The following is a 17,676-nucleotide window of genomic DNA, read 5'->3' on the forward strand; positions in this document are numbered from 1 at the left end:
TGTTAAATAATATAAAATATCACTATATCAATTGATCATATAAATAAAATATTATAATATTTTATTATTACAATTATAGCAAATGAAAGGGCCTGGAGCTGGACACTGTCCTGGATGGATGGATGGGTGTGTTGATCCCTGTGGAGCTCCAGCTCTGGAGCTGGGCACTGTCCCTCCCAGGTGGATGGATGCTGATGCCTGTGGAGCCCCAGCTCTGGAGCTGGACAGTGTCCATCCTAGATGGATGAATGGATGGATGTGCTGATCCCTGTGGAGCCCCAGCCCTGGAGCTGGGCACTGTCTCTCCCAGATGGATGGATGGATGGATGTGCTGATCCCTGTGGAGCCCCAGCTCTGGAGCTGGACACTGTCCCTCCCAGATGGATGAATTTGATCCCTGAGGTGCCCCAGCTCTGGGCACTGTCCTGTGGCTCCTCCCAGCCTGCTGTGAGCGATGGCCCCACAGTGTTTGCCCAAGGAGAGGGTTCCTCATGCCGGGCGTGCCGGGACACGTGGGCTCCTCACCTACGTCACTGCCCCAGGGATTTTCATGGAACCAGAGCCCTCCTGGCATCTTGGCCTGGGTTGTTATCTGCTGATTAAGCCCTGGCTATCTCCCCAGCTTCCCGTGGGCAGTGTTTGCTCTGCCTGCTGCGGGACTTTGGCTGCTCTGGGATCCTTTGGCACAGGAAACGCAGGCTCGGTGCCCCCGTGCTGGCCCGGAGCGAAGGGAACGCCCTGCAATGCTCACGGCTCAGTTTTAGGAGCTGGCTGGCTCTGTGCTGCCCTCACAGGCTGCACAGGGGATGAGCTGAGCACCTTCTGGTGGCTTCTAAGCGTTAATGGTGGACAGAGGTGGTTTTCTGAGCGGCAAACGAGTGGGTTTGCCACATTTGCGACACGTGGGGCTGCTGGCACTGATGGGACTTGCCAAAAATCAGGAGGAGAAGGCAAAAAAAAAGAGCAGGAGGGGAGCTGAAAGGCAGCTGATTGCTGTGGGTGACTGGGAGCCAGGGGTTGCATCCCAGCTGGATGCTCCGGTGACTTCACAGCACTGGTCCAGCGTGGATCAGTGATACAGGAGGGATGTGCTGGGGAGTTCATGGGATGCTCCAGCTCCACCTCTCCATTACAATTTCTGCTGTCCCAGCACAGGATGCCCACTGGAGCTCATTCCCCTTAGACCCCAGGGCCAGGAAAGCTGTGGGGAATACATCCAATCTGAGGTGGGTCATCCCACCTGGAGGGCACCTGATGGTGCTCCTGTTCCCCCCAAGACATCCCACTGGGGGCAGGCTGTGGGGACAAGCAGAGGCTCTGATGGATCACCAAACCTCCCCAGCTGCCTGATGTCTCCCAGGGTGCTGGGCAGGTACCTGAGTTCAGGGTGTGTGGTGTTATTTGGGATGTGTTTGCATAGGAAGCCCCGTTGTTGCCTCTCTTGGAAGTATTCAGAGCATCAATCCCACTCCAGCCAAGTTGTCCTTTACCCCACAGTTGCCTCCATAAGTGTGGATCTGGATACAGAGAAAAGGCTGAATATGCTGCAAACCACCCCCAAAAGGGGCCTTTTCCCAGTGCCACCCCTCTCTGGGAGCCTGGAGGGTGGTGGGACTCACCTCTGGCCGCCCAGGGACCTCGCTCTGCCCACTCCTGGCAGAGCACAGCCCCGCTCCCCGCTCAGCCTTATCTCAGCACAGCACAAATGCAAACAGCAGAGCTGCTGCAGGGCAAGCCATGAGGCTGCTGTGGGCCCTGGCAGGGCAGGGCACAGTGGAGAGGCAGCTCAGCTCCTGGGCTCTCCAGTGCTTGTGGACACCTTCCAGCAGGGTCCAGCCCGGGGTCCTGTCCCCCCGTCCTGCACACTCGGCCTGTTCTGCAGCCACGAGGTGAGTTGGGCTCTGTCTCCAAACCTGGGGGGTTGTAGGATGGGAAAGCAGCAAGAAGCCCCTTAGTTTGTATCAGAAGGGCTGCACTAATTCATCTGCCATGAATACCATCTATTCTTGCACAGGTTTTCCATCTGCAGGCGCTTTCCAAATGTGCCTGGTGCTAAATCCGGGAGGAAGTTGGCTTTGGAGCACAGGCACGTGCACTGGCTTGGTTGTAGCTGTGATTTCCTTGAGCAGGTTCTGTAAAGAGTGTGGGGTCCAGCAGTGCTGTTTGTGTGGCAATCAGGGACTGCCAGGGGGTTATTCCCAGAAACAGGGAGCCACCCAGCTGGATGGGTGCAGACCCTGTGGTTCTCAGAGGAAAGCTGCAGCACTGGGAATAGCCAAGAGGATGGAGGGCTCTCTTTTGAATCCCAAGGGATGCCCAGGAGCTGTGGGAATGAGGATTCAGTGGCAGAGGAGTTTGCCAGGGGACTCTGAGCCGTGCAGTATTTGCCTGGGGTGCACAAAGTGTAATTTGTAATGCAGGGGACTCGCTTGGGAGAGTCTAAAACTGAAATCAACTCTGAACTCGAGGGCTGGGCAAAGTGGTATTTAAAAAAACCTTCCTTTTGGCAAATGAGCACAAGTCTCAATCCTTGTTCAAGCTGATCCCGAGTCCCTGTGGGGCTGGTTGTACCCCGTGGGCCGTGCTGGGTGGGGGATCCCTTTGGTCACAGCAGGGACTCCAGTGTTGGTGGGGCTGGGATGTGCAGGGGGGTAGGGCTGCCAGCACCCCAGCAGGAGGATTTATTGAAAAATCCCCCTGTACTCCCAGCTCCTGTGTCCCAGGAGGAGTTATCACACAGCACTGGTGCACACTGTAGTAATCTCCCTCGTAGTCTCATCCTGTACCTGAACGTGGAAATTGCCTCCCCCCAAAAAAAAATCTCTTTCCAAGATGGACCATCGAGCCAGCACAGCATCCACCACATCCTGGCAAGCATCCCACTCATCCCACTCATCCCATTCATCTCATTCATCCCACTCATCCCACTCCTGCCCCTCCTCAGGATGATCTATTTAATGGCCAGGATTTATTCTGAACACTGGGCTCTGCAGTGCCTTTAATGGAGCAGGGAAGGGAACATTTGATAACAGCAGCCTCCGGGTCAAATGTGCTGAGAATTCAAAACTGGCCACAGAGGGGTTTTGGAAAACCATCCAAGCAAAACCATTTCCCGGAATGAGCTGCTGAAGATTCTCCTCCCAAGGCCCAGGGCAGGGATCTGCTGGAGTGGCTCCTTATTCTCCCCCCCCAATTTGCAAATAAAATGCCTCCTGGGCTGGTTTAAGTTTGAAGGACTGTTGGCAGCGTGGATTTGCTGGGATGCTCACAAGGACCTGAGCCCTCGGATCTGTCAGCCAGCAAAGAGGGAATATGGATTCACTAATGGGAATGTCCTGATGGTCCCAGTTCCAATGAGAGCAGAGCTGGGATTTTCTGCTTCAAGAGAGTGGCATTGAGATGGGAAAAGGAACAAAAGGAGGGAGCTCCAGTGCCTGGTCCATGCTGGAGCAGCAGGAGGGATGGTTTACAAGGGCATAGAGTGACAGGACAAGGAATGGCTTTAAATTGAGAGGAGGTAGGATTAGATGGGATATTAGGAAGAAATTCTTCCCTGTGACAGTGGTGAGGGACTGGAATGGAATTCCCAGAGAAGATGTGGCTGCCCCGGATCCCTGGAATGTCCAAGGCCAGGTTGGACAGAGCTTGGAGCAACCTGGGCTAGTGGAAGGTGTCCCTGCCCATGGCAGGGGGTGGGATGAGATGAGCTTTAAGGTCCCTTCCAACCCAAACCATCCAGGGATTCAGAGCTGGGTTTAGGGAAAAAAAACCCAGAAGCCTGAAAATCTGGGCCCAGTGAGATGGGTGATGGAACAGCCAGGGAGCAACTTCTTCTTCCTGTTGTCTTTTCCAATGCCAGGAGTAAGTTGGCATCACCTGTCTGAGGCAGAGGCAGGAGGGGAAGGTGGAGGGAAATTTTGTCTTTTGAGCACTGTAGTTTATTTTAGTCTCCTGCTGCTGTGGAGCTGAGCTGGGCTGAGCAGGGTGACACAGCTGAGCATCCCCAGGGCTGTGTTATCCCAGCCTTGGGAACACGGCAGATCCAATCCATGGGTATTTGCTCTCCATTCCCCATCTTCTGCTCAAATTCCATGTGTGCAGGGAGGCCCTGGGTGCTGCCTCTCCCAGCAGAGTGCTGGGACAATGAGAGACAGTGGGGAATACCATAGGGAAAATTATCACAGAATTATATAGAAAGATCAAATGGTTTGGGCTGGAAGGGACATTAAAGCCCATCCCCTTACACACCCTGCCATGGGCAGGGACACCTTCCACTAGCCCAGGTTGCTCCAAGCCCTGTCCAACCTGGTCTTGGACACTTCCAGGGATCCAGGGACAGCCACAGCTTCTCTGGGAATTCCATTCCACTCCCTCACCACGCTCACAGGGAACAATTTCTTCCCAATATCCCATCTAACCCTGATCTTTTTTCTTACTACTAACAAAAAAGCAGCATTCCCTCCTCTGCAGCCTGCTTTGTGCAGCAGATTGTACCCAGGGCCACACTGGTGCCTGGTGGCTCCAGCTTTGTCACCCACTTCACCCCTGGCATCTTCTCCCACGCCGTGCTGGGAATCTGGGATGTGATGGGAAACTCAATGGAAAACAACCCAATCTGCTGTGCAGCACGGAAAGGAGCAATGAAGGGAACAGGCACAGCTTTAATATTTCATGTGATGAGATCCAGCCCTGAGAAATGGCTCAGGAGCTGCCACAGCTTGGTGCTTGCAGGGGAATTTCCACGGGGTTTGTTGTGCTCTGGACTTATCTGTATTCTGGTGGGGGACATGGAAATGCAGCTCATTAATTACCTGAACACACAGAGCTCTGTTTACTCCCATTCCCTTTAATCAGTCAGGTTTTGGACACTTCCAGGGGCCTCTTGGACACTGGGTGGTAATTCCAGGTGTGTCCCCTCTGTGGGAGCCTGGCTGCTGATCCCAGGTGGCATTTCAGGAGGGAATGTCCTGTGTCACAGCCTGTCCAATGGTGCAGAGCAGATTCCATGCAGGAACTCCTGGGGCTGTGCAGGCTCCTGTTCTGGTGGCACCAGGAGTGAGGAGCTTGGTCTGGCTGATGTGGGCACAAGATGGGGCTCACCTAAAACCTGTCCCTTCTTTGTCCCTTTAGGTGGCTCCCAAGGCTTCCCTGGGACTGAGGTTCAGGTGAAGCAGAGCTGGTTTTCCCCTGTGCATCAGTGTCTGCCTCCAGAAATCCCTTTGCATGCTCCAGACAGTTTGGGTGTCTTCACCAGGGAGCTGGACTTTAAGGGAGCCTGAACGTCAGCACGAGGGCAGAAAAAGGAGCTGGAGATGTAGATTCCTCAGAACTGTCCTCCAGGTAGGTCCTGATTCCTTGCTTGTGTGGAACCACCCACCTTCTGTCCTTCCAGCTGCCTCTCCCTGGTCCCTCAGCAGACTGATCCCTGCAGGACCCTTCCCATCCTTCAGGGCTCAAGTGGGAGCAGAAGAGCCTGGGTGGGAAAAGGGCTTTGGTCCCTCCATGCTGATGTTTTAGCTTAGGCTGACACCCCCCAAACCCTAATCATGACCTTCTCCCTGCGACTCTCACAGCCCCCTGGCCACCTAATTCCACAGATTCCCTGGGTATCTCCTGCTTCTGGACAAGCACGTGCTGGGATGATGCTGCAGTGCTTGGAAAAAATTCCTTACACCAACCTGCCCCAGGGACAGGCCTGGGGGTCCTTGCCCTGGCATGGACGAGGTGAACCTTCTCACCCTGCTCTCCCTGGGCCCTTCCTCCCTCTCTGCCAACCCAATGAAGATGTGCCACGAGGCACAGCTGCCTGTCCCTCCTCCAAGGCCTTTCCTTATTCCCCTTGCCTAGCTGGGAATGAGGAGGTGGGACCCCAAAACTTCAGCCCACCCTGAGAGAGCTGGTCCCCGGGCCTGTCACTGTCCAAAGCCAGGCCCTACCATTTCACAGTCCTGCTGAGTAAGAACTGGCATCTCCTTCTGCTGTTCCTTGTCTCTCCCCAGCATCCATGCCGGAGGCATGTCCCCAGACGCCCCGGGAAAGCAAGAATGTTGAGGAAAATCCAGATATGCCTCTGCTTCTGCTTTGTCTCGGGCATCTTGTACGAGATCTCTCTGCTGTCCAGCTGCGTCTTCAACTACCTGCCCATGTCCCAGCACTACCTGACACCTGAGCAGGTGCTGAACCTTGGGAAGAGCATCATTTTCCTGGAGACCACGGAGCGCCTGGAGCCGCCCCCGCTGGTGTCCTGCTCCGTGGAATCTGCTGCCAGGATCTACCAGGACAGGGCTGTCATCCTCTTCATGAAGGGGCTCACCAACGAGACGGCCTTGGACCTCAACACCAGCTATGCAGCCTTCTCACTGCTGTCTTCTATGAAGAATGTCTTCATTTTTCCTCTCCAGATGGAAACTGTCTTCCAGGAGACCCCTCTGCTCCAGTGGTACAACCAGGTGAGTGTTGTAACAACGGGAAAATAGGAGAACAACCATAAACAGGGGTGGGAAAAGGCCTGAAGTTGGGTTAGAGGGAACGAGGAACACAGGACTGGCTGTGTGAAATTACTGGGTTTATTTTTTTGGTTGGGAATAGATTCACTTTGGTTGTGTTTTGCCATGTATTCATCAATCTGTTTACTGAACACATCACCGGCTGGGTTCAGCTTTCCCCCCTTATCTGGAGAATGAGATTTTTTTTGGCAGAGGAAACACTGATAAAAATAGATTTCATACATGTTTCGAGAAAGCAGCGCTTAATAATCTTCCCCAACAGAAGCTGGTCGAACAAAACGTGCTGCCTGAGCTCTTGCTAATGCTGCCACACACCGACAGAACCTGCAGCAGATACCATGGGGGACAGATTTCAGGTTCTTTAGCAGCAACATGCAAAGCCAAGGTGGGATCTCGGGAGCTCCACCCTGGAAAAAGTTCTGGCAAAGTGCTTGAAAAGCAGCTTTTCTCAAATCTGTCAGGCAGGGCAGGCATATTTCCTCCAAACTCTTTCTTTTCCCGAGAAAAAATGACTCCAAACGCCAACAATGCCAGTGAGGAGCCCAGTTCAAAGAGCTGGGAGTGCTCTGGGAGTGTGTTAAGTGGGTTGTGTCCCATTGGAACAGCAGCAGTGACTCATGGCAGCGTTGGTTTAACTGTGTAGGTCCCATCCAACCACCTGGGAAAGGCTCCTGCTTCCCTTTGTGTTAACAGAGCTTTGCTCCTTATCTTATTCCAACGAAATCCAGGGGCTGGAGCAGCAAAGGTGGGCAGGGACGTTTGCAGGGGCAGTTTCACACCCGAAGGAGGGCTGAGATCCCTGCTCTGGTCTCCTCAGAGATGAGATCCCTGCTCTGATCTCCTCAGAGATGAGATCCCTGCTCTGATCTCCTCGGAGATGAGATCCCTTCTCTGATCTCCTCAGAGATGAGATCCCTTCTCTGATCTCCTCAGAGATGAGAACTCTTCTCTGATCTCCTCAGAGATGAGAACCCTTCTCTGATCTCCTCAGAGATGAGATCCCTGCTCTGATCTCCTCAGAGATGAGAACCCTTCTCTGATCTCCTCAGAGATGAGAACCCTTCTCTGATCTCCTCAGAGATGAGATCCCTTCTCTGATCTCCTCGTCGCCGTCTCCCCTTCCCAACCCCGCAGGTGATCCCGGAGCAGGAGAAGAACTGGGTGCACGTCAGCTCTGATGCCAGCAGGCTGGCACTCATCTGGAAGTACGGAGGCATCTACATGGACACGGACGTGATCTCCATCAGGCCCATCCCCGAGCGCAGCTTCCTGGCGGCGCAGAAGTCGCGATTCTCCAGCAACGGCATCTTCGGCTTCCCCGCCCGCCACCAGTTCGTCTGGGACTGCATGGAGAACTTCGTCCTCAAGTACAACGGCAACATCTGGGGCAACCAGGGCCCCTTCTTGATGACCAGGATGCTCAAGACCCTCTGCAACCTCACGGATTTCGAGGGCACCGAGGACCACAGCTGCCAGAACATCTCCTTCCTCAACCCCCAGCGCTTCTACCCCATCCCGTACCCGGCCTGGGGCAGGTACTACCAGGTGTGGGATGAAAGCCCCAACTTCAACCACTCCTACGCCCTGCACCTCTGGAACTTCATGAACCACAACAGGAAGGCCGTGGTGGCCGGCAGCAACACCCTGGCTGAGCAGCTCTACAAGGCCTATTGCCCCAGCACCTACGAGGACCTGATCCAGAATGCCAAGCACGGGGACTCCACGGGCTCTGAGGAGGATGTGTGACAGGGGCTGAGGAGGAGAGGGGTGATCCTTCCAGCCCTCCCCGTGCTGGGCCCAAAACACAGTCAGCACTGCTGTCCACACCTGGCTTTGCATGGGAAAGGAAGAACTTTCCATAACCACCATCCCCATTCCCTTGGGATGCTGAGGGTGGTGGTGGGTATCCATGGGACATTGCCTCCAGGGACACTAAGGACACCTTTGCCTCAGTTCTGCTTCCTCAGAGGTGCTCATGAACCAAACCTTCCTGAATCAAAGGGCCTTTGAGCCTCCTAGTGAGCTTCTCCAAGGGAAAAGTTCCTACAGAGATGCATGGCCTCCTGGGAGGAATTTTATCTCCACCTCAGAAAAGCTGGAAACACAGCAGGCTTTGGACTGGGCTGAGGCCTCTGAGGCAAATGAGGGTGGCTGACAGAAATTTCTGCTGAAGAGAAGCCCAACCCACCACCTTGTCACTGTGTTGTTCTCACATGAACTTTACCCCCTACGTTTTTGAGAGGGACATTTCTAGTGCAAGTGAAAATAAAAGGGTTAAGAAACCACCACTCCTCTGAGCTTGCTTCTCCCTGGAAAGTGAGTCACATTTTCCAAATGTCTGCGCTCCTGCACTTTTACTTTGGCTTTTGCCACGGAAGGGCTGTGCTGCCCCATCCTCCCGGGTCACTTCTGGCTGTAGAGCCACACACATGCTTGGAAAGGAGATGCTGAGGCACCAAGGAAGGATGGGGATGGTCCTCCAGGGTTCCCCAAATCCCTTTGAAACAAATGGAGTTCAACTGACATGACATGAGGTGGCCACCCATGTCCAGCTGTGCAAAAATCCCCACTGAATCCCACCAGGGCACCTGGAGACCTTCTCTACCGCAGAGCAAAGCATCCCCTGGCAGTTCCTTCCCTTCCCAGGGTGGTGCAAATCCAGCCCATTCCTTAAAAAGAAGCCCAGCTTGCGAATCTCTCCCGAGTCTGTCTGAGCAGCTGTTTTTAGCTCGGGAGCAGAAAGGCGGGGGTGGATCAGTCACCCTCATCCAATGTTTGCCATCTGCACAATGTTATCTCCTGTAAACACGGCAGCTAATGAGCCTCTGCAGCCAGGAATGCGGGATTGATGGGGATTTATCGGGAGAAGGGAGCCCTCTGCACACAGGCCTTCTGTGCTGGGCTCGGGGCATGGGTCTCCAGGCTCCCTCCAGCCCCGTGTTCCCCCAAAACCAGCCCAGCTGCACCAGGAAGGGCAGGGGGGGCCAAGCTGAGAGCTGAGGGTGGGGAAGGGCCTTGATTTGGAGTCGTGGGAGGACACTGAGAGCACTTGGTGTGTTCAGCTGGAGCAGAAGAGGCTGAGGGGAGACCTCAGTGCAGTTCCAACTGCCTGGGCAGGGGCAGAGGAGGGGCAAGGACTGAGCTCTGCTCTGGGGGGACCAGGGACAGCACCCAGGGAACGGCTGGAGCTTGCCAGGGCAGGCTCAGGTTGGATCTCAGGTAAAGGTTCTTCCCTCAGAGGGTGGTTGGGCACTGCCCAGGCTCCCCAGGGCAGTGGGCACAGCCCCAAGGCTGCCAGAGCTCCAGGAGGGTTTGGATGATCCTCTGGGGCACAGGGGGTGACTCTTGGGGCTGGGTCTCTGCAGGGCTGAGGGTTGGGCTGGATGGTCCTGGTGGGTCCTTCCAACTCAGCAGATTTTGTCATTCCATGATTCTGTGGTTGGAGCAACAACATGGCATGGGGGGATATTTTTCCATTCCCTTTTCTGGGATGAAGCTCTTGTGGCTCAGCCCTGGGGCCACAAGTTTCCTGCTCTGGTTCCATCCCCACTGGTTCAGCTTTGCCCCACACTCCACCCCAGCTGGATGTTCCTGCCTGTGGCAGCAGGATCTGCTTTTCCTCCAGGACTTTGACTTTCCAGTGCTGGGGGAATGCAGGGGAGGGTTACAGCCCAGAGAGTCCCTCACAGCTCCAGGCAGCCCCTGGCTGGTCCCTCCTGCCTCTCACCCCCCACACTCATCTCTCTGCTTCCATCCTCATCCCTCCTCTCCAGTTTATAGCTCAGGCTCTGGAAACAAGTGAGTATTTGCCTCTTGTGCCCCATGACTCGACTGTCCAGACTCCCCTGTGTCTGTGAGGGGAGGGACAGGGCTGGGGGACAGGCAGAGACTTCCCTGCTCAACATGAGCTCAGGGGAGAAACATTTCCAAGGCTCTGCTGTGGCTCCTCTACAGAGGAGTACAAGCCCACCTCTGACAGGAGAGGAGAAATCCCACCAGGGCTTGGAGCCCCTGGGAGAGCTGTGCCAGGGGGCTGGGGTGGGGTGTGGGGTGAACTGTGGGCAGGAATTAATCACATTACAGGAGGAAGCTGCTGCTCTGCAGAGGGGGCTGTTCTGCTGAGAGCAACCACTTCCCTGCTCTGGGACTGGTGGGATCCTTCCCCCTGTTTTGGACATGGGAGTCCCAGCAGCCCCTGCCAGTCCTCCCTGCACTGGTCCCAGCACCACCCTGACTCCAGCCAGGGAGGAGCCCCCCGGGTGGGAAGCAGAGACTGCTGAAGGCTCTGCAGGGAACCCCAAATCTCCTGGAGCAGTTTTGCCCCGTCCTGGAGGACGTGCTGGAGGAAAAGCCAGAGAAGGAGGCCAAGAGGGTGAGTGTGTCCTTCAGTGCCAGCCCTGAGCTGGTGCAGGGCCACAGAAACTCTTCTGAAATGATTATTTTTATTTTTATTTTGGGGGGGGAGGAGCAACCAAAACATCAAAAATACACCCACGTGGAGCAACCCCCCTCTGAGAGGAAAATGGGATGGCAGAGGCGGAATTACACAGGGATAAACCCCCTGCTCCCACCTCTGAGCCTGGTTATTCGTGTCTCTCCAGCAAATCTTCCTCCCAGGCAGCCTTTCCTGTGCTAAATTACCCTTCCTCGAGGGCAGAAGGGTGTTGGAGGGCACAGCAGCCCCTGTCCCAGGGCTTTCAAGGGGACTTTCGCTGTCCAAACCCTTTTTCGTGCCGAGCCTATGGAGCGGTGCCTCCTGCCAGCATTCCCGAGCTCCCGGCGATGCAACACCCCCCCCTAGCACCCGGCAGAGCTGCTGCAGGGGCCGGGCAGGGAGCACGGGGGGGTCCATCCATCCATCCATCCCTGCCCCAGAGCCAGGCAGAGGTCCCGGTTCGGGTCCCAAAGCACGAAAGAAAAGCGGTGACTCCAGAATTTTTTACATTGTTCCCTGAAGCTGCTTTTAAGGAGCATTCCTGGGGGTTTTTTCCATGTAGGCTGGAGCACTGGCACGGCCCCTCCTGCCTTGGCACGTCCTTTGGGAACACTGAGGGGGTGTGGAAGGCAGCAGAGGTGCCCAAAGCCGGTCCTACAGACACAGACCCCACCTGACCCTTCACTTCCCATATTTTACATCCCTACAAGCCTGGGACATTCATGGTCCCAAAACCTCCCAAGAGAAAATGCTGCCCAGAGCCTGGAGCCTAAAAAATGCCCCAAAATTGCAGAGATTTGTCTTCAGTCATTTCCCAAAGCAACTGGGGGCTCTTTGCCTGGGAGCTGTGCTGGGAATAGGGTGGGTGTCAGGGTTGGTGGGAACTTTGGGGTTTGGGCAGGGCTTGGAGCTCGAGGGATGCTCCTGAGATTGGGGTGATGGTGCTGAGGAGTTGTCTCCTGTCCTGGGGGAGGACAAGGTCAGGCTCCTTGGCCACCCTCTGCTCCAGGTTGTGCAGGGAATCCCCACTGGGACCTCCAGGAGACTCCAGGCTCTGGTCAGGCTCAGGAACAGGAGGCTGAGGAATTCCCTGCTCCCTCCTCCTGAGGGATGAGCTGGTCCCCGTGCTGGGGGCAGTCAGGCCATACAAGAGGCCCAGCAGAGCTTTGCCTGGACAGCTCTCCACTATCCCACTGAGGTGACCTCCTGTCCCCTCACACCCTGAGCGTGGGCACCTCTGGCCACCCACTGATGGCCATGGGATGCTGTGCCCTGCCCTGGTGGGCAATGCCCCAGAAATGCCTCCCAAATACCCCAGAAAAGGGGATTTGTGGTGATGCAGGTCCCTGCAGTTGCTCTCTGCATATTGACCCCATGTGGGGTCAGGAAAACCCCCAACTGACCCCAAAAAACCCCAGCAGGGTGAAATACAGCTTTGGCAGTGCTTGCAGATCCTCCAGACCCAGCCCCAAGGAGGAGCCTGTGCTCTCCACAGCCATTCCAGGGAATTCCATGGATTCTGGGGCACATCTGGACTCGCTGGAGGAAACTGCTGGTTCAGGTACCACCTTGTTCTTGTAGGGTGGGTCAGTGAGGTGGTGGGCACGGCCCCGGGGATGCCTTAAAATCTATAAATGTTTTAGTTTAACAAACTTACAGTTTAGAAATCAGGAAACTTCAGGTGGAAATGTGGCAAAGGAAAAGAACAGCTTTGACTGTATAAATTTTAGTGCAGCATTTTTAGTCCATCACCTTTGGACAAGGCTTCTGAAAGTGCTGGTGAACATTTCTTGTCAAGAATTCCAAGGGACAAAGATTAGGGGATTCCAAGGGACATTTCATCCCTAGAAAATACAGAATGTAAAAAATACTCAGAATAAAGACCTAAAAGGCACATGACTGGATAGAACCAAGTCAAAACTGCTGAGAAGTAGTTCCATTCTGAAGTTCAGCCCCTTGAAGCTGTTCCAAGGAGGGCAGAGGAGATGATGAAGAGGAGGATGGGGATGAAGGGGTGGTGGTTTTGGGACCACTGACCCAAACTGGGGAGGTGTGGTGAGGGTGGGGTTGGGGGCTGGGTGTAACCACGAGCACATGTCCAGGTGTTATAATTAAATGGAACTCTAAAAATTGTGAAGGCCCATGTACACCTTTGTGCATTTAAGGCCCCTTAGTTAAAGAGCTGTTTTCTGCCTTTCTGTGCTCAAAATTGGCTGGTTTTAGGCAACACTGGTGAGCACCAGCAGTGTCCCTGTGTCACCCCCCTCCTGGGGCTGCAGTGGGACAAGTCCTTCCTTGCTGTGCCCACTGGTGGCTTTATCCACGGGCACCCTGAGTGCCCAACCCTGCCAGGGGACCTGCCCAGGGTACAACAAACCCCCCCTGAGCAGGGGGAAACCAGAGGAGACCACAGGTGGGTGTCTTGCCCCCCTGTGCCACCCCCATGCCCTGGGACTGCCACTGAACCTGCTTTTCCCTGCAGGGACTGTCACATCCGTGGTGGGAGAACACCTGGATCAGGGGCACAGGGACCACCCAGGGGGTGAAACCCTTCCCAGCTGTGAGCTTGGCATCGCCCAAAGCATCCAGCCCACCAGGGATCCTGTGCCAAAGGGCCACAGGGAGGGGTTTTGACATGATTTCCATTAAAATAATAAAAAAACCCAGTCGTGCAGGGCCTTCTGCTCAGCTCCTGCCCGTCAGCAGGGGCACAGTTTGGGCACAGGGAGATCCAACCTGCAGCCCTTGGCCCCTCATCCAGCTGCAGACACCTGCCCTTTCCCTAAAGTTTGGCCGTTCACCCTCTTTTTGGGGGGGAAAAAAAATCAGTATTCATGCCATTGGGAACAAAGCAGTGAGTCTGTTCACCAGAGAATCGACTGGAGAAAAGGTCTCTGGAACAAATCTAGAGATAATTGGAGTGATGCAATGACAAAATGATTGAATTACTAAAGCAGGACTTAAACATAACCTCAATTTATGGGGAGAGCTGATGTAATTAAAGTGGTGGCAGTGTCAGAATCAAATTGCTTTTTTTTAAATTATTTTTTTTTTTAGCAGGAGAAAAAAAATTAACAAAGATTTCACCCAAGGAAGGTCCCGCACAAATACTGAGAAGATTTTTTTTTTCCTTTTTTTTAATTGCTTTTTTTCCCTTATTTCCCTGTTATTATTTTACATCTTATTTCCTTATTATTATTTTATACCTTATTTCCTTATTATTATTTTATACCTTATTTCCTTATTATTATTTTATGCCTTATTTTGTTATTATTATTTTATTCCTTGTTTCCTTATTTTCAACGAAAAGGAAATTCCAGGCCTTCACCTGGCCAAGTGAAAATAAAATTGAAGCAGGAGGATTTGGGGAGAGCTTGGAAATAGAGAAAGGGTCTGTGAGGTGCCCTGGCGATCTCCTCCCTGGAGGACCCGGCTGAGAGCCCGAGGATGCTCCGGAAATCCGGGGAGGGGACACGTGGAGGGGACAAGGAGGTGACAATGCTCTGCCAGCAGCCACTGGATGGTGCCACAAGCCCAGGAACGGGCAGCAGCTGCTCCTTTCCTGCTTGAACTGGGGGAAATTCCAACCCAAAGATGACTTTTTGCAGTGTGAACGTGACCACACCACCCTGACCCGGCTGCTCAGTGAAAATCAAGTTCATTTTCCCAATTCTCTCTCTCTTTCCTACATTTCTAGCAATGCATTTATGAGCTTGTTCCCTTTAAAATTAGGACATTTTGGGCAATGTAACAGGAAAACTGGCACTTCTCCCTTTCCCCCCTTCTCTTTTCTGACCCACTCCTGGATCAGACTTCTACCCATCCCTATTTCTGACATTTCCAGGTGGGTTTGAATATTAGGAAGCAGGATTAACTTAATTTTCTCTGAACCAGGAAAACACCCTCCACAAAACTGTCCACAAAGATGCTGAAAACGCCTTTTCACCTGTAAAAAATTCCAGGTGCAGGGAGCAAAAAGCATCTGCTGTTGGGAGAGGGGTGACAGGAAACCCGGGCTGAGCATTGGTGCTGTCACCATCCAAAAGTATCAGGAAAATGAACTTCTTCCCGAAAGAAATCAGGCAGGAAAAGGGCAGGAAGCAGGAGCTGTTCTGCCTGGACAACGTGGCAAAGTGGGTGCCAAGGTAGGTGCCCTGCCCAGGGCATATTCACCTGCCAGCAAGGGCAAGAGTCATTTTTAAATTGGTTTTCCCAGCAGTTTTCATGCCTGAGGTGGTTCAGAGCTTCTCCCTCTCCACACCAAGTCCAGGATGTCCTGGAAAAGTGGGGGAAAACTTCCCCTGGGTTTGGGTGTGGAAGGGAGGGAGTTCCAGGCTGGGGTAGGAGACACAGGGCGGGCAGAGGGGGATGTTTAACACCCAGAGGCTCTTCCTCAAAGTCATAAAATCCCAGGATGGGATGGGTTGGGTTGGGAGAACCTTAAATCTCCTCCTGTTCCCACCCCCTTCCACTCTCCCAGGTTGCTCCAAACCCCTCCAGCCTGGCCCAAAACAACCCCTGAAGGTTTTGAGCCGCTGGATGCTGCAGCCCTCCCATCCTGGGAGGTTTGGAGGAGCAGGGCCTGTCCAATATCCCTGTTTTCCCCATTTTCCCTGTCCTTCAGTCCAGCAGCCCAGTCCTCCCCCCTGTGCCCTGCCTAGTTGTGGAACTCCAGCCCTTCCAGCCTCAAACCTCTCTCCTTAAATTCCCCCAGGTTTTCATTTCCTCCTGGTGTTTTAGCCTCGTCCCCAGCTCAGCTCAGCACAGAGGGTGCTCCAGCGTCTCCATCAACTCTGACACCTCATTTCTCCTGCCAGAAGTGACTCCTTTGGTTTATCTTCCCTGGGAGTCTCTGGGAACAGTAAAACAAGTCCAGAAGTAGCCAATTTAATGAAGGAGAAATCACCCAGATCAGTGATTTTCTGGTGGGGGGAAAAGGGAACCTTTGCACTGCCATGCCAAATTGAAGGGTTGGTTTTGCTGTCCCAGCTGATTCCTGAAAAACCAGCTTCCAGGTGCTGTAACAGAGCCAGACATTTGGGACATCCCTGGAGTGTGACCCTCTTCCCATGAGACAAAACAGCACAGCTACACTAAAATCACTGCTCAGGCCCTTGTTGAGAGTTTAATGCCACTGGAGTCTCGAGCTCTTCAAAATAATATCTTTTGTATTTTGTTTTTCTCAATGACTTTTTCTTCCTGGGGCTCCAGTTCCTGGCAATACTTTTATAAATTGTGAATATAGTAAATATTCAACCCACAGCACTAACAAGCTCTGAATGCAGCACAACTCTCCCAAATAATACCAAGCTGGAAAAAAAAAAAAAAAAAGGAAAAGAAAAACCCTATCAAATGTATTCAGCTGGAATATCTCACCCAGAGAGCTATTCTCCCAGAATATTTGGGGCAAGCACAGTGTCATAAATCTTAGTGCTATTAATCCATGGACTCATCCATCTCTGTTCAGCTCCATAAAAGCAATAACCTTGTCACTGTAGGAAGGAAGATTGGGCTTTTAATTGCATATAGATTTCAGGAGAGTTCTTATCTCTTAGTCCAATTTGTAGCTTCAGATAGGTGTCTTTGCTTCCCTTGCTCCAAATCCATGCAAATCTGCTCTCACACCCTTAGAAATGGTGCAGGAGCTCAGCAAGAACCCACAGAGAGCTGTGCTGGCAGAAAATGCAGCCAGGCTTTGCAGCCTTGGCTTTGGTGGACAAGCCTGTGTTTAATCAGCTCCTCTAAGATGTGTTTGTCAGAGGATGATCAAATTTATGGAGACAAAACCACATCAGTCACTGGTCAGGATTGCCCTGACTTGGCTCTACAGGTGCTACCAAAACCATCCTTTGGCCTGAAGTTTGTTCTCAGTGAAGGTAAAACAGCAGGTGGGAGGGGATTGTGTTCCCTCCCTCCCCAGGGACAGCAGCAGGAGGCAAGGCTGGGTTTGCTCACAGGGCAGGAGATGTGCAGCCTCTGGCTTCTGTGTCAGTTCTTCAGCCAGAAGAACTCCAGAGGCTCAGAGCTCCTGGGTGCTGTCCCATCAGCCAAACCAGTGAGCCCAGTTCAGCCCAGCCAGTGCTGGACTGCTCCTCCCAGCCTGCAGCCACCAGGCTCCTTCCAGAGCTGCTCCTTCCAGCAGCTCCTGCTCCTTCCAGCAGCTCCTGCTCCTCTGGGCATGGATTGCAGAGCCCAATTCACACCTTTTGGGGTGGCAGGTGCCCCTGCAGTACCCAGTGTGGGGGGCAGATGTGTTTGGGGTGAGGGGTAGCCCATGGGCTGAGTGTCCCCTTCCCTTTGCACCACAGGTCAGGGACTTGGCACAGGCACAGGAGGGTTTGTCCTTTACTTGTGGACACTGGGACAGAACAGCCCTGGGACATGATGAGCTGCCACCAAGGCATTGGGGCATCCTGGGGGTGCTTCTGGATCTCACTTTGTTTGCCAAGACCAAGAAATAATTAGGGTATTCTCGGGTTTTTTTTCAGCCTGCAGAGGAAAGCCTGGAAATGGGAACTTTGTCCTCAGTAAAGACCCAGAGATTTCCCCTTGGGCTATTTAGGTCCATGTCCCAAGACAGGGAATCACATAATCCTGGAATGCTTTGGGTTGGAAGGGACCTTAAAGCCCATCCAGTCCCACCTCCTCCATGGGCAGGGACACGTCCCACTAGCCCAGGTTGCTCCAAGCCCCGTCCAACCTGGCCTTGGACACTTCCAGGGATCCAGGGGCAGC

The 17,676-nt window shown here is 53.5% G+C and overlaps 1 protein-coding gene across 1 annotated transcript; it reads left to right on the top strand.

Moving 5' to 3' along the window:
• Positions 1–4,748: 4,748 nt before the first annotated feature.
• On the top strand, positions 4,749–8,832 carry A4GNT (alpha-1,4-N-acetylglucosaminyltransferase). Its single transcript, XM_018079997.3, has 3 exons — positions 4,749–5,340; positions 6,000–6,449; positions 7,641–8,832. The coding sequence occupies exons 1-3, from the start codon at positions 5,224–5,226 to the stop codon at positions 8,250–8,252; spliced, it is 1,179 nt and encodes a 392-aa protein (XP_017935486.2). The 5' UTR covers positions 4,749–5,223; the 3' UTR covers positions 8,253–8,832.
• Positions 8,833–17,676: the final 8,844 nt, after the last annotated feature.

Source organism: Manacus vitellinus, unplaced genomic scaffold (assembly GCF_001715985.3).
Source record: "Manacus vitellinus isolate BGI_N305 unplaced genomic scaffold, ASM171598v3 scaffold_49_pilon, whole genome shotgun sequence".
NCBI lineage: Eukaryota > Metazoa > Chordata > Aves > Passeriformes > Pipridae > Manacus > Manacus vitellinus.